Raw genomic sequence first — 25076 nt, forward strand, 5'->3', positions numbered from 1 at the left:
GGGTCTCTTTTCATGAGCGTAAGTTACAGCTGTAATGACAACATGAGGCAAGAATTTGTGTCAATTAATAGGCTTACCTCTATGAGATATTTTGGGTAAAAATTTTAGCATAGTATTTGGAACACAGAGAACTGCATTTGTTATCTTGTGTTATTATTAGTATTATTATTATTTTTTGAGACAGGGTCTCACTCTGTTGCCCAGGCTGAAGGACAGTGGTGCAATCGTATCTCACCCTGGCCTCAACCTGAAGAGATCCTCTTGCTTCAGCCTCCTGAGCCTGAATAGCTGGAACTATGGGCATGCACCACTATACCCAGCTAAATATTCTTTTATTTTTAGTAGAGGCGGGGTCTCACTGTATTGCCTAGGCTGTTATTTCTCCTGGCTTCAAGCAAGCCTTCTGCCTTGGCTTTCCTAAGTGCTGGGATTACAGGTATAAGCCACTACACCTGGCCACCATTGTTCTTATTAATACTACTGAATTGATCACTTATTGTGATTTCACTAAAAGAATTCTTACGTAATCAAAATCATTTGAGCCTGCATCTTTTTCTTATACATGTCTTAGAAAAAATTCAGAGTCCCTTTCAGAAATTTTCTTTGCTGAAGCAACAATATCTAGCTATTGTGTGAAAGTCCATTCTGCTAATGTGGGTCCTCCAAGGGCATTAGATCTTGGCTGTTTGCATTTCAAAATTGACCCCCGAGTTTACTTTCATCTATTTTCAACTCTGTTGCCTTCTTGAAAATGTTTTAAGGCAGTACATCTAATAAGCGTGAAGCATCTTACTTTTAGCTTAATCCCAAACCTTGTAGTTCTAAATAAAAAAAATTGAACCATGTGACCCTAAGGTTTTAATCCAATATCTGGTTTTTTTGAACTGGGGCCAGCTCTTCATTTTTTAAAGCATCAGCAGATTCTAAATACAATTTTGGGCCACTTCCTTTTAGTATCTGACCTTGGTTCACTTAAACTAATTGTTATCCTTTTAGCGGACTGTGATTCTGAAGGGGGAAGAAACACTAACTATAGAACGTTAGAGGAGTTTTTAAAATTTTGAGTGTAATGCCCTCCATGTAAGATGTCTCTTTTCGGTATTACTCTCTGAAACATGATGGTAATTTATTTAAAACTCGACTAGGGTATATAATTAAAAAAAAAATTTAAAGAACCAACCCTCAAAAATATTAAATTTGAATACATTCAGGATGCATGAATCTTCTGATATATAATTAGCATGTATTTTTCCTAATACAGAGCTCCTCATATGTTCCAGGTAGATGCCAGCTACTGAGGATGTGAGAGACTCAGCCCTTTCCCTTGTGGAGTTTGTAGTTTGGGGAGGACATAAATGTTTGTGACTCTAATGACCTGTGCATTCCATAGACATTCTACAAGTTATACACCTTATACTAATAACATACCAATTCAATGGCACTTTGTATGTGCAAGCCAACATGGGTTTTTCCACTGACATTCATTGGTTTTAATACAGAGAGCAACCCTGTTAAATAATAATTAAACATTAAAAAGCAAATGTAGTAACTTACCTGTGGTCACACAGTTAGGAATCAGTCAGAGCTGGGATTTAAGCCTGAATCTTCTGGTCCTATGTCTCATTCTTTTACCTCAGCAGCACTTAAGCCAGGATAGATGGTGAATCCAGTTTTCCCCAAGTGTGAGATGCAAACAACTGATGATGTACAAGGTGACTTTTAGGAGGCCCACTCATAGGGAATAACCTGAGCTGAATCACAGGTGAGAGAGTGATTGGCTTTCCTGTTAGGTGTCTTTCAGAGCTTTTGATTCATCAGAGAACCTTGGTTTGAGGTAAGCATTCTTTGCACCTCTCTCAGCCAAAGTAGAAGAGGCCTCAGGCTCCGAGATAGTCAAACAGCACTGCCTGGCTAGATTGAATACTGTTGCTTCATTTTTGTTGTCTCAGCTTTTTCTATGATCTTTACCTGAGGTAAGAGTTATTGGCTAGGCCAGTCGCGGTGGCTCACACTTGTAATCCCAGCACTTTGGAAGGCCGAGGCAGGAGGATTACTTGAGCTCAGGAGGTCAAGGGCTGCAGTGAGCAGAGATCACACCACTGCACTCTAGCCTGGGCAACAGAGTGAGACTTTGCCTCAAAAATGATGTAAAATTTCGTTTGCAAGTACTGTAAATGTATTTACATATACAAGAGTTGAATTTATATCATTCAGTAACAGAGGGAAGTGGTGAAGGTGTACATGAGTGACTAAAATTTGGAAAGACCTCATGAGTTGCTGCTGAGTCCTCCTGTGACTGCCTTTGTCACTTGCTGCCAGGGATTCTCATTTTCTCCTTCCCACCTGCTAATTGCAACTTCCCAATCCCAAAGGGTGTTAATGAGATGAGTAATGTTTCAGGGGAGTAGATTCAGATGACTATGGCATTCACCTAAGATCTACTGTGAGATGATGAGCTCTCCATGTTGAGAAGTGAATTGGTTCTTCCAGGATTTCCAAGGGTGACTGTACCCATTTCTGACTACAGATGAGTGATCAGCACCACGTGGAAGCTTCCACCATGCCAGGATTTCTGCTCCATACTGGTGCAGGCTCATTGTTTTACTTATTTAGAATCTCATCTTTACTCTTGTAGACTAAGGCTGACTGCCAAGACTTCCCTCACAAGGAGTCCATGTGATCTAAAGTGAGAGTGTTTACATTCTTCAATAAGATATGACATTTGACTAACAAAATCAGTCTTTAAATAAAAGGAGAGCCTCTATGACTCTACAGATAACTTTGGGTTACAATGTTCCATAGAAGCGTCTGCTTTTAAGAAAAGCATTGAACTTTCTGGCAGAGTAAATTGAGATGTAATAATTTTTTACTAAACTGTTTGAAAAAATGTTTCTAAGCTTATTTTCTAAATTTCTAAAAGAATTATCTATTCTAAATTTGATCTTCAGTCACCATGACTTAGGTATTGCAGGAAGAGCCTGGGAATTGTGCTGATAGGTTTTATAAATTAATACATGTCAAAAATAAGAGTCACAACTCTCACATTAAAATTCCTTTTTCTGCTATACTTATTCATTTCCAAGCCTGTCATCTCTAAAACAAAACAAAAAAAAGTATCCTTAGATTTTCAGTCACATTTGATGGAGTTTATGTGCTCTGATTTCTCAGGTGAGGACATTTTGAAACTGCACAGCTCTCCAAGAAATACCAGGAAGAGGATGTTTGCTTAAAAAAAGAAAAAAGAGGGACAGTAATAAAACCCCCACCCAACTTCCAAATACTGTATTGAGTCAGTGAAGGAAAAATACAGAGCCATGGGGCGGGGGGGCGGAATTGGAAAAAATTATCATGGAGACAACAACAAAAACTTGTAGTCAAGTCAATAAGGATGTAGTGTCATCAAGGTCTCAGGTTTTCATATTAGAATGAGAAAGTAACAGGTGGCCTTGACGGAGCACTGGCTGCATGCTGGGCTTCACACGTGTTGAGTCTCACCGCCCTTCACTTGGCCATGGTGTCAGGAGGAGACTTGCTCAGTTTTCAAATGGAAAAGTGACAGGTGCCCTGGTGCGTTTTCAACAGCTCACTCTGGATCAAGTGTATAAATTGTAGAGTGCCAAAGAGACCAGTCAGGAAGCTACTGCAATAATGCAGGCAAGACATGGGTCGGAGGCTGCTCTCCAAAGGAAGGAGCAGCTGAATTTCCACAAAAACATCCATCTGTTCTCTAGATGGACGATGCCTTTTCCAAGGAGGTATTCTTACTGCTCTCTGAGGATCTGGGTGCATTTTCACAGGCTCACTGTCAAAGTCAGATGCAGAGATGGAGGAAATTACAGCTCTTGAGTAGTGTGAGCATCCCAAACTCTGGCAATATCTGTGTCAGAGGCAAAATGAAAATTGCTATCTCTCTGAAATGTGGGGTGGCAATCCTGGAGACAGGACCTAAGCCTACCATGACTTATGGAAACACAGGTACTTTCAGCTGCCTCTAAAACAGAGCCATCCTCTTTGGGGGACCTGTGACAGATTGCTCATTGATACCACTATTTTGACACCTTATTAAATTGCCATGGCCTCTTTGGGTTTGCAAGGGCACTGCAGTGAGGACAGGGACAGATCCAAGTTCCAGAATCTTCAAAGATTGATTTCATTGATATACATGGGTATCAAGAGATAGGCAACTCGAAAAAGTCAGCTTTGGCTGGGTGTGGTGACTCATGCCTGTAATCCCAGCACTTTGTGAGGCCTAGACACTTAGGGTGGTAGATCACGAGGTCAAGAGATTGAGACCATCCTGGCCAACATGGTGAAACCCTATCTCTACTAAAAATAGAAAAATTAGCCGGGTGTGGTGGTATGTGCCTGTAGTCCCAGCTACTCTGGCGGCTGAGGCAGGAGAATTGCTCGAACCCTGGAGGTAGAGGTTACTGTGAGCCGAAATTGTGCCACTGCACTCCAGCCTCCATCTCCAAAAAAAAAAAGTTAGCTTTGAACAAGTTTTATCTAATAAATCTAAACACGTAGAAACCCTTCGGTCCAGCTTCTCCAGGACACCATCCTTATTCCGTAAGAAGCAGCAGAGACTCTCACAGGAAGAAGGAATCTGGAAATGCAGCCTTTGACTTCCAAACTGCTGAAATATTCTTGTGATGAGCCCTCGAGAGCCCCTGAAGTGGGGTGCCAAGGAAACAAGGACTCCCTGAAATGCAACTGAGTGCTTCATCATTGGCAAGATGACAGAGGCACCCAGCCCCAAGAAGACATTCCAGATAAGGAGGAGCCCCAGGCATGGCTTAGGATGTAGGTCTCTGTTATTAAACTGTTTTCTAGGGAACAAAAGAAAAGACGAGTGCAGGCCAAGAAAGGATTGAATATCCCCTAACACCCACTCTCTGCTTCTTACAATTAATGCCCCATCGACACTCACTCCTCTCCGCGTCAGTCTCTAAGATCCCACGAAACACTGGCCTTGTCCATGGAGTGTTCAGCAGCCATGAACACACTGCAGTTACTGTTTTCATGACTGTTTCCCTTTGTCACTTACTTAAAGGATATGTTTTTTCACTCTTACCACTTGATCAGTGGTTCTCAACTTATTTCTGCTCCAGTGCCCTTGAGGGTTGTGTCACTTCATTAGCAGGAGCTGACTACCGCAGTGATTCTGAAGGTGGGAAGAAAGGGGACTTTGGAAATTGGGCAAATTTGAAGAGAAAGGCAAGTTAATTGAGGGTCCTTCCAGGCTGTGCACACTCACATCACCAGGAAGCATCACTATGCAAATGGTGATAGGACTGTGTCACCAAACTGGCTCATTCCATAAAACATGGTAACCAGAAATACTTGGGGGCTTAAGACCCATGGCTCGGTTGACTTCAAAATGCCACATTCACTGTGCAGTGCAGTGGGCACAAAGCCACAGATTCTGAGCCAGCTTTGTGGCCAAATGGAGGCGCACCGAGTTCGGAGTGGAATGGCCTTGGCTCGGGTCCCAGCTCTTCTGCTTACCAGCTGTGTGATTTCAGAGGAGCCACTCAATGTCTTTGATACTAAATTTTCTTATCTATGGAACAGGATTAAAATGCTCACCCATGATAGAGCTTCACAGACCTCATAAGCAATGTATTGATCAACAGGAAATATATGGCATTGCTCCCAACAGTCACACGTAAAATCCCTCATTCAGAGTAATATTCAGTAGAATAGGAAACATATTCTAAAACTCAGTCAGACGTCATGGGGACTGTTTACGGGTATGAAAACATTGTATATATGTATTTTTAGGCTGCAAACCTCAATCCCATTATCAAAAGAGAAAGAGATAATAGGTAAAAGAAGGTAATTATACAATAAATATTGCCAAGATCATGGATGGGTGTTCTTAATTCTGCAAAATAGAAAAATTCTGCACAATTTCAAATTGTGTTAAGTTGCAGTGAAAAGTGGCCAGAGATTAGCAACTTCTTTAAAAGATCAAGGAATGTTCATATATAGATTCCAGTTTGTTTAAAAACCTAGTTCATGTGTCTAGATTCTTGTTTTCACCCAATCCTCACCTCTCTTACTTTTGAGGCATCGCATGTTCCTTTTGACTGCCTTTGTTCAGGACACTGGAGAATGACAGTGACCAGCAACCACTGCCACCACTGTGCCTGAACTTCTGAAGCAGTCTGCTTTGGGGCCCATCAGGCAAAGTTAGGTGTCTTCAGTTGCTTTAGTGCTATAGCAATAAATAGTTTATATGGATCTAATAAAATGTGACGCTTCAAAGCACCAGAAGAGAAGTCTGAGCAGAAAACAAAGGAAGTTCACAGACTTTGCATGCCCCAGTGAGTTCATCTTCCTTCTTTCAGGGTGACAATTTTAGTCATTTTACGTGCACAATTTTATTCATATGAGAAAGGGAGGAAAAATTCTATTTCAGAAGCATCTAAAAAACTTGACCCTGCACTGCCTGAAAACGTACTGTACATCATGTACAGCCTTGACCTGCATCCCTTTCTTTCTGGCAGCTTTTCTGTTGAATAGGATTTTTTTTCTCCTTTTTTAATATCTAGGAGCTGTGGCATTTTTAACAGACTGCATCATTTTGGAGTAATGTTCTCTTGAGGTGGGCAACTGAGATGTATAATTATATCCTGTGGAAAATGATGGTGGTATGAGGGGTGGGGAAGGAGGTTATTGAATCACAAAAACATGTTTTCTATTCAGAAAAAAATGATAGTATGCAGGATGTTCAATTTCCTTCTGCTCTGTGCCCATGGAGAGTGCAGCATCTTAAAGCAGGAAAGTCATTGGTATTCACTGGAGCTTGCCTGGTTTCATTTTTATTGTTTCAGAGACTTATTACTCTTTCAGAGTGGTTCCCAGGTCGGCTGCCTCTTTGCAGTATACATGAGCTAAGGTAGTCAGAGGAAACACTTTAATTACATTTTAAGTAGAATAAAAGCATAAGTATATTTACAAAAATTCTAACAGAAGGTGCAGTGAGACCATTAACTTAAATCCCAAAAATACATATAGTGTTTTTTTCATAATAGAAAGTTCATAGTTGGTGTGTTAAATTATACCTGCATGTTTAAAATCTGCCCTAAACACTAAATATTACCTAAATGTGCATATTATATTCAAAATCCCAGCTATAAAACTTGTGCTGGGAGCAGGGGCCATCATTGCCTGCCTCCCACACTTGTCCTTAAGTTGCTGCTCTGCAGATGGGACGTCCTCAGGGGCTGAATGATGCTCTTAGCCTTGGTTCCCTCAGCCATCCCTTCTGCTCTCTCTCATTGAGCCACTTGTTCAAAATTATGCCTGAGCTTTGGTTGAATTTGATTTTAGCAAGCCTGCCCATAATTCTGTCAAGGAAAGACTCTGAGGTGAGAGATAGAGGAGGAGTTGAGGTTGTGCTTAAACTTAAACGTAAGGATTTGTCTCAGGCAGAGAGAGATGCAAGGAGAAGATAAGCAAAACCTCCCCCCAAGACACCAGAAGCACTCGTTGGCATATGCTTCGAAAATCCATACTCCAAAGAACAAAGTTCTTTTCTTTCTGTCAGCACTGGGAGGATTCAAAACCTGTCTTTTTTTTTAAACAAGTTTGAGAGGAACCTTTCTTTTCTACAATATAAATAATGTGGTGATTATTTCCCGAGAATATTGGTTTAGAGTAGAATTCTTCTTAAAGCATTCAGTAATTCAATTTATGTAATTTTAAAAGAACACATATAACTTTTGACCTCGTAAAAGTTAGGTAAAGAACCTTTTATTCTTGTCCAAAGAAAATGCACAGGAGAACATCTTATAAAATATGCATTGACTTTGCTTAATTTATTAAAAGATATTTAAAGGCCAGGCGCGGTGGCTCACGCCTGTAATCCCAGCACTTTGGGAGGCTGAGGCGGGTGGATCACGAGGTCAAGAGATCGAGACCATCCTGGTCAACATGGTGAAACCCCGTCTCTACTAATACAAAAAATTAGCTGGGTATGGTGGCGCGTGCCTGTAATCCCAGCTGCTCAGGAGGCTGAGGCAGGAGAATTGCCTGAACCCAGGAGGCGGAGGTTGCAGTGAGCCGAGATCGCACCATTGCCCTCCAGCCTGGGTATCAAGAGCGAAACTCCGTCTCAAAAAAAAAAAACAAAAAACAAACAAAAAAAAAAACCATATTTAAAAGCGGAAAAAGTATATAAAAAGGGACATAATAGAATAATTGCATAGCAAAGTTACACATAACCCAATGTTACTTGATTTTCCTCAGGCACAATTTACTGTTGCGTTTATTAGCGATTATGCCCATCTTGGTCTACAAAAAAAAAAAAAAAAGAAACAAAAGGAAGTAGGGTGAACTCACAGAGTCATTAGAGAATCCTCAGTCTTTCTAGGGAAGGAAGAATAAAGGAAGTATGTCTGCCACCTCTGCAGCTGCACATCTGTGGCAGTCCTGGCTGCAAACTAGACATGAAGCAGTATCTGAGGCACTAATGGCAGTCTTTCTATCCCAGTTACTATAGTTGCTCTGAGAATTGCTAGCCAGGAAAGCAACCAGAGGCACACAGTCTGAGAGATCCATGTAGCATATCATGGCTTCTCTGAATACTCAGTGGCTCCAGAGCTACAGATAAAGTTTTATTGTCTTTTTTTTTTTTTTTAAGACAGAGTTTTGTTTTGTCTCCAGGCGCCAGGCTGGAGTGCAGTGGCACAATCTCGGCTCACTGCACTCTCCGCCTCCTGGGTTCAAGCAATTCTCCTGCCTCAGCCTCCTGAGTAGCTGGGACTACAGGCACGCACCACTACACCCAGCTAATTTTTGTATTTTTTAGTAGAGACAGGGTTTCACCATGTTGGCCAGGATGGTCTTGACCTCTTGACCTTGTGATCCACCCGCCTCGGCCTCCCAAAGTGCTGGAATTACAGGCGTGAGCCACCGCGCCCAGCGTAAAGTTTTATTTTCTAACTAAAAATTTAAACAATTGACCTTTATCTCACTTTAGGCATAAGAGGGAGTCTAAAGTGTAAGGTAGATATTTTGAAGGTGTATGCTAGAAAAAAAGCCGTAACATTCAAAACTGGATTCATCTTAGGAAAACACATTTTTAATCTCCGTAACAAAAGGAAATAAAATGCAAGGCAACCAATCTAGAAAGCCCTCCCCTTTTCTCTCTGGGCTCCCATGGGTATATTACGTATTTTCCAAGCCAGGCATGAGGACACGTGGTCTTAATAATACAAATGTATCCATGGGGAAATCGGCTGTATAATTGGAAGCAACACTTACAGAAAATGCAAGACACAGTCACCATATCTGTATGGAGTCAGGAGACTGTGCCATTTATCTGTGGAGGCACTAGTTACCTGATCTTTTCCTCAGACCACCTCTAATTTTGTTGTTGTGTTTTGTTCTGTTTTTTAAAAAATACATTTGGACATTTATAGTGATTCATATAATGCCTGGATAAGAAGGTGGGAGTCTCATTGCAAGAAGTTGAACTTTTCCTGCAATAGCTTCCATGGAATGACCACATGTCATGTATGAGAAGAAAAATTCTTGTTTTGTAAAAGTAATCAATAAAGTTTAGTTGACCTTTTTTATATTCTCTTGTTGTAGACATTCTTTCAGAGACAAGCAGAGATAATCTTGGTATGGAAAACAGTTGTTGGCCATATGTATTTAAGTTGACTTACTACTACTGTTTTCTTCTCAAGGTCATTGAGGGTGAGGGTGGTAGAGAAAAAGCAGTGGATAAAGAGTCAAAAAACACTGAGTTCTGATACAGGTTGTGTTAGGAGCTGTTGAGGTGCCTGTCTTCATCTCATGTCCCTCAGCTGTAAGGGATAGCTCACGTACTCTTCTCTAGTGAAGACCAGGAGGGACGATGGACTCATTCATCTGCACATATTTGTTGATGCTCCCGTAATAAGTAGTCAGAGATGGATAACACTTGGGCCCCATCCATAGGAAAACATTCTGGGAACTGTAGTGCTCAAATGCAGTACGATTGGTTATTATTTCATTTGTGGATTGTGTCTGTTTCTTGGTCACCAATTACATGAAAATAATACAACTAAAATAACTGTTTTTAAATACACGGGCTATTGGCAGTCCTGTGATAACCACACAAATGCTAAAGAAACACAGCTGTGATGTGAGCTCTGTTCCCACAAGGGATCCTCTGTGTGTCCAGAGAAGGCAGGGACTGTCATGTGGCTCGGGTCCCCATGTGAAGGCTCAGGGCACCTAGGGGCATTTTCTGTATGAGTTGAGGCTGTGGATTTACCGGAAGACTTCAAGGTCTCTCTCAATTTTCTTCTATCTTCCTATAAAAAAAAAAAAAAAAAATCTGAGAACTTTTTAGGTGGGTGGAAAAGGCAGAGGGAAGTGAAATTGGTAATTAATCATGACAAACTCAAAGTAGAATTAAATTATTGGAAGTCAAATCATAGTTATTACTCAACTATAAAATTAATGTCATTCATAGAGTAACAAAGACACTATTAAAAAAAGATTATCTGACTTAAAAATCCCTGAAGCTCTTTTTAAATGCATGTTATATAGCAGAATAGAAGTTACATGTTTGAATAAATCCCCTGAATATATAAAGGTCTTGTTCTAGATGGAATTAACTAGCAATTTTTAATGATAGTATTTGTATTAATTTATTAATAACCTGAAAGTGTTTTATTTGTATCTGCCCTGTATCATACAATGTTTTACCTTTGGTATTAGTCCGTTCTCATACTACTATGAAGAAATACCCGAGGCTAGGCACGGTAGCTCACTCCTGTAATCTCAGCATTTTGGGAGGCTGAGGCAGGTGAATCACTTGAGGTCAGAAGTTTGAGACCAGCCTGGCCAACATGATGAAATCCCATCTCTACTAAAAATATGAAAACTAGCTGGGCATGGTGGCACATGCCTGTAATTCCAGCTACTTGGGAGGCTGAGGCACAAGAATCATTTGAATCTGGGAGGTAGAGATTGCAGTGAGCTGAGATTGTGCCATTGCACTCTAGCCTGGGTAACAGAGTAAGACTCTCTCAAATAGAAAAAGAAAGAAAGAAGGAAGGAAGGAAGGAAGGAAGGAAGGAAGGAAGGAAGGAAGGAAGGAAGGAAGGAAAGAGAACGAACCAAGACCAGGTAATTTATAAAGGAAAGAGGTTAATTAACACATGGTTCTGCTGGCTGAGGAGGCCTCAGGAAACTTACAATTGTGGTGGAAGGGCAAGGAAACATGTCCTTCTTCATGTGGTGGCAGCAGGAAGAGTGCTGAGTGAAGGGTAGAAAAAGCCCCTTATAAAACCATCAAATCTCATGAGAACTCACTCTCTATCAGGAAAACAGCATGGAGGTAACCACCCCTGTGATTTAATTACCTCTCACTGGGTCCCTCCCACAGCCCATGGCGATTATGGGAACTACAATTCAAGATGAGATTTAGGTGAGGACACAACCAAACCATATCACTCTTCAGCAAGTGATGCATAGTGTGAGTCTATTAATGCAGCCATTCACATATAGCACATCTGATCCTGCCGTGTTTTTGAAATGATAAAATATAAGGTAAAAACTATTAAATATAATAAGGTGTCACCTATGATCAAAACTAAGGGACCTTAAATTAAGACGAGCAGATTAAACCTCTTAACTCTTATGTTTGTAATGTTATTTTTTCACTCTTCTGTGTTGTGTTATAAAACGGTGTTGATCAGCTGTTGTGTTGGGTGGATGTATGGAGGACAAGATCTGAAGCCTGAGGGCAGGACAGACCTGGGGCTGGGCTCTTCTCCAGCCAGTCTCTGATGCGAGCTCAATAGTATGGTAACAGCAATATCCTTACCCTGCAGGCCACAGAAAAGGTGTGGACTTAACAAACTATGGTAGAATGAAATCTGCAGGCTGTGGATAGGAAGGCTTTCCAAGCCTTAGAGCCTCTGGCACACTTAAGCTGCAGAAATAAAGCTTCATTTTGAGACCAAAGCCAAAACATACTATAACCAGACACCACAGTTATTCATTCGTTCAGTAACTAATTATTGGATTCCACACAGTCCACAGCCTGGTGGCAGAGACAGCCTGGTGGCAGAGACAGACATAGAAACAACAGAGGATGCCAAGCACTGCCCACTTAGTGGTCAGAATTCTGTGCAGCACACAGGTGGGCATAGGGGGCACAGATACCCCATGATGTCTGTGAGCAGTGTGTCCTACTGCAGCATGCTAAGCGACAATTTACCTCATGAGAGAGAGTCAGACTCATAAAAAGGAATAAATACATTCTGCCTAGCAACAGACTAATCTCAAAATATTGTAAGCGGTAGAAATGGCCAAGATGGCTGAAGTCCACAGGTGAGGTGGAAACTGGGGAGGAAGGAAGACCTTCTCTTTGTGGGAGAACTTGAAAGCCACCCTGGGGCACATCTGAGGACACGAGCCCCTAACACCATGTTCTCTGGCCCCAGAGCATTCCCGAATGGTGCTCTCATTCATCTGGTCTCCCTTCATCTCTTCTTCTTTCCCTCCCTCTTCCTTCCCAGTGGGTGCCAGGAAGTACATGAGTACTGTGACCAAAACAAGAAATAGTTTTACTGAATCCTCTTCACTTCCATCCTTTTCCCATAACCTCCTCACATAGTTGACCACATAAAGGTAAAATGTAATGTGAACTAAAGTGGAAATAAAAGTCCCACATATTTTTTTATTTGTCCACTGAGAGTAGAGGACATTTACATTACAACTTGAATAAGAAAAATGAATAACCTAAAGATTAAAGACCCCAGGCATCAAAATGCCAAATCCCTAAATAAGTGGACATCTAAACTCCATTAAAAACGAAAACTCAGGCAGAGATTATTACAGGATTTTAGCCTGGAAGTTATGAAGTCATCTCAGCTTCCCTACTCTCATGTTTTAACCAAAAATAATCTTTCATCAATTAGCAAATAGAAGAAGACATCATTATATCTCTTACAAGAATATTGAAAAATTATAATGTCATTAAGAAATTGAAAGAAATGTTCATTTTTCTGTAGTAAATATTCAGGTGGGATGGGGATGAACATGTGACCATTTTTACTGGGTTGTACAGAGAAGTTGTGGGTTCAGTCTTTAGCCTCCATCTCTGCGTTTGTAAGAGAGTAAGTAAAGGAAAAGCTAACTGAAATATTTAGAATATAATATAGTGTAATAATCCTTTATCTTGTTCTCGTAGAAATTCTTTCCTTCTTGACCCTTGTTCTATATTTTTAAGACCATCCTCCGTTATTAAGATCCCTCTGTTTACTGCGCCAAATTGTAATTCTTAATGTCACTTTGCCTTCCTTCTAGAGCTTCTTTGAAGGGCAGTCTGCACCATGGGACTCGGCTAAGAAAGATGAGAACAGAATGAAGAACAGATATGGCAATATTATTGCATGTAAGTGTCGACAGTGTCATTGTGCTGTTGTAGAACTTCCTTTTCGCATCTGGTAAGATTAACCACCAGTCTCATACAGAGGAAATTTACAGTGCAATTACCGCCTTCATCCTTCTAGAAGACCTGGTGTTACACTCATACTAAAGAAAGGAATAACTATCTGAATACCCCCACTTCATCATAGTACTCTTGCTGTGGGCCCTGTTCTACTTTTAGATTTAGGTTTGGGTAACATAGGTAACGTTAAAATACCGAGAAGGAAAATGCATTTTGGATGGAGTAAACATAAAAGTCCTAATGTTTCCCAGCTGCTATGTGAGAATGAGTGGAAATAATGATGCACCACATGCCTTAATGCAAGGAGCTTGGAGTTCTCTGCAAACATTAACTCATTAATCCTCTGGACACTGGGTTAGGTAGGTCAGTAATAGCCCCATTTTAAGGACAGGAAACTGAATCTCAGAAGTTAAATGATACTGCCCATATGACAGCACTCATTAGCAAAAGAGCTAGGATTATAGCTTAGAAGTTCCCAGTGCCTGTGAAACCAAATGTTACCAATCCATAATGCCTTGGATGGTTTTTAAGTCGAGCCCAGCCTCATTAACATTCCGTAAACAATGCTGAGATGCATGCTGGATTGATGAAACCCCTTCTCCCAGGGCTCGCACTATCCATCCCCCGTGTTAAACTGCTATCCGTCATCCATGACTGCATCAAGGCACTGACTGGGCCCACTGTAGTCGCCTAGCAGAATTAATACTATTTATAAAGATGCATACATTTTTAAAAAACAACACAACAATGCAGATTAGGCCAAGAGAACATTTTGCTCATCGTGTCTCATTTCTTATGAGAGAACAGACTTGGACGGTTTGATTATTCCAGGGAAGTGATCTATTAGCTTTATTGATTGTGAAAGTGCTGTTAAACTGTCTTTGCCTGAGTTCACATTGCTTAGTGTGACAGTACAGATTCTCTAGCAGTGCTGCCCACAGAATTTCCTGTGACCTCAGAAGTGTTTCGTGTCTGTGCTGTCCCAGACTGTAGCCATGAGCTACACAGGAGTAGCTGCACTGCGTACTTGGAATGTGGCTGTACAACTGAGAAACTGAATCTTGTTTTTGCTGTTCAATAGTTTGACAACATGAATTTAAAATTTTATTTAATTTTAACTATTTTGAATTTACATAGTCCATGAGGCTAGTGGCTACTAATCTAGTTAGCACAGATTTCAATGTGTTTTAGAAAAAGAAACGGGGTGGGGGGGGCGGTGGTGGTAGAGTGGAGCTTACAAATGACACAAAACGTCCCAATTGAGCACGTGCTGCTTTCCCTCTGGCCATGAAGAAAGCCAGATCGCCAGCGTTGCCAAGTACAAATGCTAGCTTCGTGTGTTTTGTAGGTTGGTTTTAGAGCATGCTGTATTTACTAGCACTGGAGTGGTCATGTCACAGTCCTTTGTAGGTAGGAGATGCTGTCCTGAGGTCTAGGATTGATTACTCCTCAGTGGATTCCATCAACACTTGTGGGATGCTTTCTTGATACGGACACTGAGGACACAAAGGTCATGGAGATGAGATGGTTGCTGCTCCTTCCCCCAGGACAGACCCAACGGGGCAGAGTCATCGCTGTGCAGTAGTCCAGTGCCTGGTACACAGTGCTCCAGAGGCTTGGAGAAGGAAAACATGGTTTCTTGGTCTATCTAGACCCTTCCAAGTTCCTTCATTTTCTCTGGGAGCCCACTGAAGCTTTGCACTGTTAGAAGAATCCATATTTCTCCTGATGGCTTACAGGATCCTTTTCAGGAGTCCCTTCAGCTCTGCAACAAACTCACAGAGATTCTTGGAAGTGAAACAGGGAATCCCCTTGCCAAACCAAGTGGAAGGAAAGGACATTGCTGAGCCTAAACTTCATTGCTGTAGCATCACTGATGTGGCCTCGTGCTGAGCATACAGAATGCAGTGTCAAAGGATGTAGCCTTGCGTATGCTGAGAGATCCTACTGGCCTTTGCCCAATGTAACACTGAGTCCGCTTCTTCCCAGTATATAGTTTAATACCTCCTCTTGGAGACACTTGAGATATATTTTTGAATCATGAGTAAAAAAGCTAGCATTTACTGGGCACTTACATACGCCAGACACCACACTAAGTACTTTGCACATATGAACTTGCTCATTTCCTGTAACACCACGAAATAGATAATATTTTTGTATCTATTTTATAGCTGAGGAAATTGAGGGATAAAGAGAGTTAAAGGGTTTCACAGTTAATAAGGTATGGAGGCAGGATTCCAACTCAGGAGCAGCTGTCATAACCACTGCCTAGTGGGTGCTGGGATGATTGGTCCCACTGACTTGGTTTTCACCAGGTGTGGTGGCTTATACCTATAATTCTAGCACTTTGGGAGGCTGAGGTGGGAGGATTGCTTGAGGCCAGGAGTTGGAGACAGCCTGGGCAACAAAGCAAGACTCTGTCTCTACCAAAAAAAAAAAAAAAAATTGCTGGGCATGATGGCACATGCTTGCAGTCCCAGCTCAGGAGGCCGAGGCAGGCAAATATGGGGATGGCCCTGTATTGATTGTTTCCTTTCTAGAAAATGTCTGCAGGCCCCCCACCATGTTCCAAGCAGATTTTCTCCTTTAAACCTCCAGAGATTCTGGCCACTTTGTCTCCACTTGATCCTTGTGGGTATTTGATGTACAGCTGTTTGTCACAAGAACACTGAATTCTATTCCTCTATCCATTCCTCGTCACAGCTGGACAGAGAGTATGTGCTTAAAAGGGTCCAGTAATCCATCTCTTAATTCAATAAATATTTATTAATCCCTTTCTTTTGCCAGACTCTGTGGGAGGCAGTGCTATAAGAAGATAGTGAAGGCCGAGGCGGGTGGATTACCTGAGGTCAGGAGTTTGAGACCAGCCGAAACCCTGTGTTTACTAAAAAGGCAAAAATTAGCTGGGCGTGGTGGTGCATGCCTGTAATCCCAGCTACTCAGGAGGCTGAGGCAAAAGAATCCCTTGAACCTGGGAGGTGGAGGTTGCAGTGAGCTGAGAGCACACCACTGCGCTCCAGCCTGGATGACAGAGCGAGACTCCAAAGGTTTCAAAAAAAAAAAAAGATAATAAAACACAAATGTATACTGCCCTCCTAGCAATTACAGTCTAGTGCAGGGGGTTGGCAAACCTTTTTCTGTAAAGGGTCCAGTAGTAAATGTGTTAACCTTTACAGGCCAATCTCAGTCTCAGCTCAGCTTCTTGACTCTGCTGTTTTCATGCAAAAGCAGTCACAGACAATACAGAAATGGATGGGTCTGACTATGTTCCAGGAAAATTTTTTTTCAAAAGCAGGCAGTGGGCTAGATTTGGCTCACAAACAGTAGTTTCCTGACTCCTGGTTTAGTGGAGAACAGATTCCATGAGGGCAGCTTATCCCTACCCACTAGGGTACATTTCTACCTCCAAGATCGTGTTCAACTCTTAGGACCCTGAACTTTGGATCAATTTTTTCAGCACCCCAAATATAGGTATCAAATGTGATTTGTGTGTCTGGCACAATGTTGTCAGAGGTGGGATGGGTTTAAATCTACTTCCTACCACCATGAATTTACAGTCTGTTGCCAGATCCGGCTAAGACATGCATGAAGTAATAGATCTCAGGTCCATAAATAAATGGAAAATGTATTGTGGGGACACCACGGGGGACATCCAGGAGAAGGGTGAGTGGATGAGGGGCAGACTGATCAAGAAAGACCTTTCGGACAAAAGAGAAGGATATAGGGTTTGGAGATAGGAGGAACAGTTTGGAGTCCTTGTCCTACCGCATACTGGCTCAGTGACCTTGGGTGAATCGTGAGCCTTCTCCATGTCAGAATTTCCTGACAAGATCACGTGTTGTGGAAATGAACAGAAATGCCACATTAAAACAACACTGATCGTTGTTACCTGAAAAAAAAATTCCACGTCTTCATTACTTCCGTGTTATTCTTGAGTTTAGCAGATTCATTACTTCATTTAAAATGAAAAAAAAATCAGCATGTTGAAGTCTCAGATTCCAAGCAGTGAGCCGGTTGGTAATTCAGGGACCGTCCTGCTCCTTACTGGTGAGCATTTCTTTGTGAGTGGCATGGTTCCGCCCAGGCGGAACTCTGCTTCTGTTTCCAGGCATTGTGCTCGGCTGTCATTTAGCCATGATCTCCGAGGCTACATTTTCCAGCCCTCACCGCCCTCCATCCCATCCCTTCCTGGTGCTCTTTTAGGATTTCTTTACTGGGTTGTGTTATTTTTATATCTTTCTTGGGACAGTGTCAAATAGAGACTTCTCTGTCCAGCCTTCTAATCTTCCTCTCACCTTTAGTGGTGTCCTGAAGCCCTTTCCTGGGCATAGATAGCCCTTCCTCTAGTTTGCTGTTGCTTCCTATACCCTCACACACATAATGACCCACACAAACATAATGACTCACATGTACATAATGGCTGTTTCTTTATGGGCATAGTGAATAGTATTACCATCCCCCGCCTAAAAATTATGTAATTGTAGAAAAGTCAGTTCCACTTCCCGGGAAGTCTGCTTCCTAGAGCCTCAGACTTGGGATAACACCACTAACTAGGATGAGGAATTGGGGATTCAGGCAGCATATCTTAGAAAGATTGTTAGTGCTTTTCAAAGAACACGGAAGTGGTGTAATGATCACATTCATTGTTTTGCAGCAGTGTTTGCATATAAAATAGTTGTAATGGTCCTTAAAACTGTTTATTGGCTTTTGCTCTTAAGTAAGTTAACTTTTCCCTTATTTACACTATAAATTTGCTGAGCTAGTCCCTTCCAAATATAAACCAACACCCTATCCACCATTACCGCTCCTCCACACAAAAGCGTAGTCCTCCTAATACTCTCAACAGTTGCTAATTATAATTAACTCTAAGCTTAAGGCACACACCAAATCTCCCTGCTAACGAGGCAGCGGCAGCTCCCTTGCAGCCGGCTCCTCTTTCTAGGGACTGGCAATTGGAAATAATGAGCCAGAATCTGCAGAAGCTTCCCAGGCTCTCTTCCTCCTGTCTTCTGTTCTTTATTCAATAAGTATGTATTGATCTGCCATGTGCCAGGCACTGTGCCAAACCACAGTCATTCTTTCAACAGATATTTACTGAGTGCCTGTTATACACCAGGCACTATCCTAGGTGTCAGTGACAGAGCAGGGAGTAAAGCAGACAGGATGCTGTGCTGGTGTCGTGCTACACCTTCTTGGGGGGGACAGGAACAATCGCTGAGTGCAGGGTGTGACACCTGTGTTAGGAGGTGAGCACAGCAGGGAAAATGACGCAGGGAGGGGAGATGGGTCAGAGTGGGCGATGTTTTTAGATTGTGGTCAATGAAAAGCCTCCCTGAGGGGCGGAGATGCCAACCAGGACTTGAGCAGGTGAGAAAGTGGAGTAGTGTGGCCACCCACGTGGCCCAGACAGCAGGAAAGCCTGTGCTGCTGGAGCAGTGGGGGTGGAGTAGGGGCAGAGGTGGGAGATGCAGGGACTCTGGGGTGACCGCAGGAGCAAGAGCTGACAGAGCCCCTGCCCTCTCATGGTCCTGGGAGATTTTGTGGGGGAGGAGGGGGTGATATAAGGGATTACAAAATAAAATTCAATTTAAGGTCACAGAAGGAGTTAGCATGGTACCATGAGAACTCACAACATGGGGACTGAGTGGAAGAGGTGTGGGAACACCTCCCTGAGGACGGGACATGGAAAACAACCAAACAGAGGGGCGGAGCAGGGAGGATGCTACAGAATTGGGAGGTAGGGGTCATGTGAACAGACACTGTAATGTCGGGGAGCCCCTTGGGTCTGAAGAACTGAAGGAAGGCTGCGTAGCTAGAGCTGAAGGGATGGGGGTGGGAGTTGGAGGGAGGGAAGGAGGGAGGTGGAAGCCAGACGTACAGAGCCTTCTGGGGCAGGTTGAGGACTTTCATCTTTATTGTAAGAACAAGGGAAACTTCATTAAAGGGGTTGGGAGGGGGTGTTAATCAAATTTCATTGGAAAATTTAGATCTGACTGCAGAGAAAAATAGGTTCTAAGGGGACAGTTGTTGAGGAATTTCCAGTATGATGATGTTGGCTAGAAAGAAAATAAGTTGATGAATTCAAAAGAAGTAACGGACCCAACCGAAAGATGGATAGGACACAAGGTGAGGAAGACAGAAGAGCCAGAGATGATGCCTGCACGTCTAACTGGCTGAAGGATGAATGGATAGATGGATGATGGACAGTTGGACAGATAAACAGATGGAAGGATGGGCCATTTAGTCAGATGGACAATAGTGGAAGGGAACCAGATGTGGAAGGGAGCTCAGGTGGGTATGAGGTCAGCAGCAGCTTATGAGTTTGATTTCGGTACATACTGAGATGCTTTTGAAACATGCAAATGAGATGCCAAGCAGACAGTTTTATAGACTGCTGTGGAACCCTAAAGAGAGGGGTCTGAGCTTGAATATAAACCAGTGACCCATTTCATGAGTCATATGGGTGGTGGTAGAAGCCATTGGCAGGAGGAGGTGATCTGTGGAGGGAGCGAGGAGGGTGTAGAGAGCCCAGGACCCAGCTAAAGGGACTTTAATAACAGGCCTTCCTGAGACAGAACTGCTCAACTGGTGCAGGGAGCAGTCTCATGGAGAGAAGGGATGCTGCTAGTGTCCTGCTGGTAAATAGTACAGCAGAGTCTCTGATGTAGTGCTGAGGACACAGGGTCCCTTCTGAGGTGGGTTACCATGCCCTCCTACTCCATTTCCTTACAGCGAGGTGTGACTAATCAGTGACTGGAACTTTGGACCTACCCCAGCCTGCCAGATTCTTCTAACCAGTGAGCCAATCTTGGTTGCTCAGGTTGAAGGCTTCACTTTTCTAACATTTTTTTTTGGTAGCAGTTTGCTTCCCTCTGCTAGTTGAATGATTTCAACAGTGTCTTTGAAGCGAGGGAACTAGAGTTTAGTGAGGTAAGAGTGGACTGGCAGGGCGAGCTTTTGTCATTAAATTCAGGTGGGCATGAGTAAGAGCGAAGCAGATGGACACAATACGTTTAGGAAAGCATAGGGTAAAAAATACCAAATTCCTGCCAGGATTCTGAAGAATAAAGAGAGAGCTCTGATACAGGGATTAGGTTAAACAAAGAGTCAGAAAACAAGGCAAGGCCCAGGTGAAGCCAACAGAAGAGAAGAGTTCATTCGGAGCCACCGGCATCAAACTCAAACTTCCTGCTCAGAACCTGCATGGCAGGGCTGGGAACCCAGGTGGAAACAAGCAGGGAGACTGCACTGGAGGTGGCATCTCCACTGGTTAAGGCGCCAAGCACTTCCTGAGTTGCAGGCACACTGGGTCTCCTGCAGACCCTACCTTGAAACAAGCACAGCTTCAATCCTTGGCCTAAATGCAGCCACGGGAGGAGCAAAGCCACTATTTGCAAAAATCAATTGTAATTAAAATTAACGTCCAGCCTTCTCTCAGAGGCCAAATGTTACTTAGATCATTGTGATTCCAATTTACCTTATATGTCATCAGTATGTGGCAGAGAGAAAGAATTGGTTAGAGGTGAAAGATTATCAGTGACATAGTCCATTTCTGCTGCTGTGAGAATATCTAATCACACGCAAGTTAAAATTGCATGGCTATTGCCAATATCTGTCATGTTTAATATGAAAGTGTTCAAATACTTGACGCTACTTGGAGATATTTTTAAACGTAGTGTTCCCTGATGGAAAGGGTATAAGTACCATGTTTTAGAGACTGAGGGTGGAGCATAGACCTGCCCTCAATCTCACATCACCCCAGTCCAGTGCATGCCTGTGTACGCGGGGTGGGGGGTGGGGTGGGGTGGGGCCGGGGGGGACCTCAGCGAATTACAGTTCTTCAACACTAAGCAGTAGTTTGTTGTGACAAGGTCTTTATGTGCCTGTTTCTTACCCCAAAATATCAGCTTTTCTCTGTTTCATCTAGTAAAGGCTTTTTTTGAGAGATATGAGAGGAATAGCAAGTAGTTTTTATGCAGATGAAGTTTCTCAAACTGGCAGTTTGTTACATTTCTTGATGGGGTAACATTGAGTTGTGATTATGATATAAACATAAGTTTAATTTTGATCATATTCCAGTCATGCTTGGAAAATAGGTTTCTTTTTCTCCAATTCGTACACATTAAAGAAACTTTGTACACTGTGGAAAACGGGGAACATAGCCTAGAATCTCACTATCCAGATTCAAACCCTGCTAACGTTTTTTTTCTGTTTCATTCCAGTCTTCTTGTTTTTCTATCTCTTATAGCTATTGACTTTATTTATTTATTTTTGCTGTCTTTGTTCTTCAGTTAGAATACATGTGTTATTCTCTTTCTGATTACAAAGATAATAGAAACCTTTTAGACCATTAAAGTAGTACATAAAATCATAAAAATGATAATAAAAATCACTCCAGATTTTATCCCCAGCAGAAACCTCATTCTTCCAGTTATCCCACAGTGCATACTTACACGTACGCCAATGCATTTGATTATTTCATGTAAATAGACTCTTAGTAGACACGCTGTCTTGCAGCCTGCTCCTCTTCACTCTGTAATACGTCTCAGAGATCTTTCCAAGTAAATAAATTAACGACGTGGTAATTCTTTTGAATGATTGTATCAGATTTCTTTGCTTGTTTGCTCACCATTGATCAGTTTCCTGTTTATATCATTGAATGGTTACCAAGGTGGTGTTAGGGGAAAAAAATCTGTTTTAGAAATGCAGCCCTCGGCATGGATTCACTAGTGACGGAAGCATCTAGGGGCAAAAGTGAAATAGCACAGATGAAAATGATCAGGTCTTGAATTAAGTCATTGGCAGTAATAAGACAACTGATAGCTAACTTTCACTTACTTCTTATTATGTATTAGCTACTTACTAATGATTACTACTACTATTAACTCAATCCTTACAAAACTCTCTGATACAGGTAGTATTGTTATTCCAATTATACAGTTTGGGAAACTGAGACACAGAGAGGTCAGGTAACTTGTCTAAGGCCACACAACTACAGAGCAGCAGAACTGGGATTCAAACAGGGATTCTGGCTCCAGAGCCCGGGATCCTAACCTCTGTGCTTCACTATGCAGAAATAGGGATAGGTTGTTGAGCAGATGCCAGGAGATTAAAATGTAGGAGTTATTGAAGAGCATTCAGCATGTCTTCAAACCTTTCTCCTGTTTCCTTTTTAAAGTACCTCCAGTTCCTCTTCCCTGAATTGGCTGCTTCAAGTTTTCAGTTCTGCCTGCTCTGCTGCTCCCTAGCAAGCATACTGGCTCTTTGTGCTTTGAAGATTTTGTTGGTAAACTTCAACAAGGATGTTGCTTTAATTCACAGAAAAGGGGGAAATTTTTTTTAAGGGGACGAACTGTACTATGTTCCAGGTACCTGATAACATTATGCATTACCATACTTGGTCTTCCCAACCCTCCTAGGAAAGTAGCCCTTTGTTACCCCTTTGTACAGATGAAGCTCAGCAGGACTCCAGATTTGTGTAGAATGCATGTGAGTTGTAGAGTCAGCATCAAATCATGGTCTCCAAGACACCAAAGCCCCTGTTAGTTTCATTTCCTGCAAAATGTGAATGTGAAATGGCTTTGGAATAATCCAGGGAAAAAACCCATGCTGGCAGAGAAATACAGATGGTAATTAGTAACTACAGCTCAGGTCTTCTCAAACTTAACAGACTGTGTCCCCCAGAAATACCAGGTCCTCAGAGTCTTGACCCCATGGCTTTCATGGTCGGTAATTGACCTGTCGTTAACCACAAAGCTGATTGGATTTTACAAATCTTAGGCCTAGGCAGTTGAGTTTTCCAAACTTTTTCCTCCTTTCAGCCCCAATGGCTAGACCCTGGCCCTGAGAAGGGGCTCCTCCCCGCTGATAAGCCTTCAAAGCAAACCTACAGAACAGGGCTTGTCAGTGGACAATTGGTATCTCTTTGGATTCTTTGTCTGAGTGACTCCCACATTTGCCAGATGCCAGAAATGTCCATGAGGAATTTCTTCATAAAAATTTGATATGGTTAAGCCTCAAGAGTACCCCAAGAGGATAACTGAGTTTTCCTAAAAGAATGGTTGATACATATTTGTCTTTGTAATTGGCATCTGATTCAAGGTAAATGAAAGAACATATGGTGAGGGGCATCCATATACTGATTCATTTGCCCCAACAGTCTATATCTGTTGTTTCCATAGTGATCTGAGAGGTTTGTTTAAAAGAAGACACATAAGAATCTGCAGTTTTTGTGCCGAGTCATTCTTAAATGTACAAGCAGCTGAGTATAGGGTGGACTCTGTGGCTGGAAGAGCCAGTCATTTCACTTCTATAGCATTTACATTCACTGATTTAATGTGGGTGATGGTGATACTTTCCCATATCTTGTATTCTGGAAGGCAGAGGGATTAGTTTGAGAAGTGCTGACCTGTTTCAGCCAGGAAGTGCAGTCATGTGATGACCAGCCCGCTTTCCATGGGCAGAACACATGTCCTGCATTCTCTACCCCAACTGGATACCTTCTAGAGACTAACCCCATTCTCACTACTAACATAGATATCTCCTGGGCTTGAGGTGGATTCACTAATCAGTGTTCACCTATTTTATCACTGAAACAAAAATACTTCATAAACTACATAATGTATGACTGTTATCCTCTATTAGAAAGCTATAAAGGCTGGGCACAGTGGCTCACGCCTGTAATGCCAGCACTTTGGGAGACCAAGGCAGGCAGATCACCTAGGTAAGGAGTTCGAGACCAGCCTGGCCAACATGGTAAAACCGTGTCTCAACTAAAAATATAAAAATTAGCCAGGCATGGTGGCAGGCACCTGTAATCCCAGCTACTCAAGAGGCTGAGACAGGAGAATTGCTTGAACCCTGGAGGCGAGTTCCCCATCAACCCTGCCTTGATTTCATCAGGGGAAGGGAATTCACCTATGTCAGGAAAATCTGCCAAAGAAACCCACAGGGCTCTAGGCTGCAAGTACATGAATGTCCTTTCCTAGGATATCAGGGACGAGAGTGGAAAATGAGGAGATGTTATACAAGGGACAGATGGAAAAACTGGACTTTTTTATTTTTGGAAAAATATACATAGCAGAAAATTTACCATCTGAACCATTTTAAGTTCAGTGCCATTAAGTTAAAAGAAAAACTTTAGGCAAATTAAATTTAGCCAAGTTTATTTGAGCAAAGACCAATTCATGAATCAGGCAGCCCTCAGAAATAGAAGAGGTTCAGAGAGCTACATCTAGAAGTGTGAGTGGCAGACTTTTGTAGGCCAGACAGAGAAGCAAAGTAGACAAATCACCCAATTGGCTACCACTAGGCATCTGCCTTATTTGAGCATGGTGCAATGAGTTGGCTGCCTCATTGGCTGAAACCCTTCCTGTTTTATGTATCCCCTAGCACATGGTCCAATAGAAATAAACTATGAACTATAAGTACAAGCCACATGTATAATATTAAATTATCCTTAAATCTTATAGCCACACTAAGAAACAGAAAAAGAAAGAAATTACTTGTTTAGTAATATATTTTATTAAATCTAATAAGTCCTAAATGTCAACTTTTCAACACTGTAGTCAGTTTAAAAAACATGAATGAGATATCTTACATTCTTTTTATC

The 25076-nt window shown here is 42.1% G+C and overlaps 1 protein-coding gene across 8 annotated transcripts in view; it reads left to right on the plus strand.

Annotated features, from left to right (window-relative positions):
* The window catches only part of PTPRM (protein tyrosine phosphatase receptor type M), an 849557-nt gene that overhangs the window by 729760 nt on the left and 94721 nt on the right, over nt 1–25076 (plus strand). For all 8 annotated transcript variants that reach the window (XM_012446821.3, XM_012446813.3, XM_064379418.1 and 5 more), the window contains one exon: nt 13321–13408. In XM_012446821.3, coding sequence (XP_012302244.1) covers nt 13321–13408 — 88 coding nt within the window. The remainder of the gene's footprint in view (nt 1–13320; nt 13409–25076) is intronic.

The sequence above is a fragment of the Aotus nancymaae genome, unplaced genomic scaffold, assembly GCF_030222135.1.
Source record: "Aotus nancymaae isolate 86718 unplaced genomic scaffold, 86718_ANA_hifiasm-v0.15.2.pri h1tg000020l, whole genome shotgun sequence".
NCBI lineage: Eukaryota > Metazoa > Chordata > Mammalia > Primates > Aotidae > Aotus > Aotus nancymaae.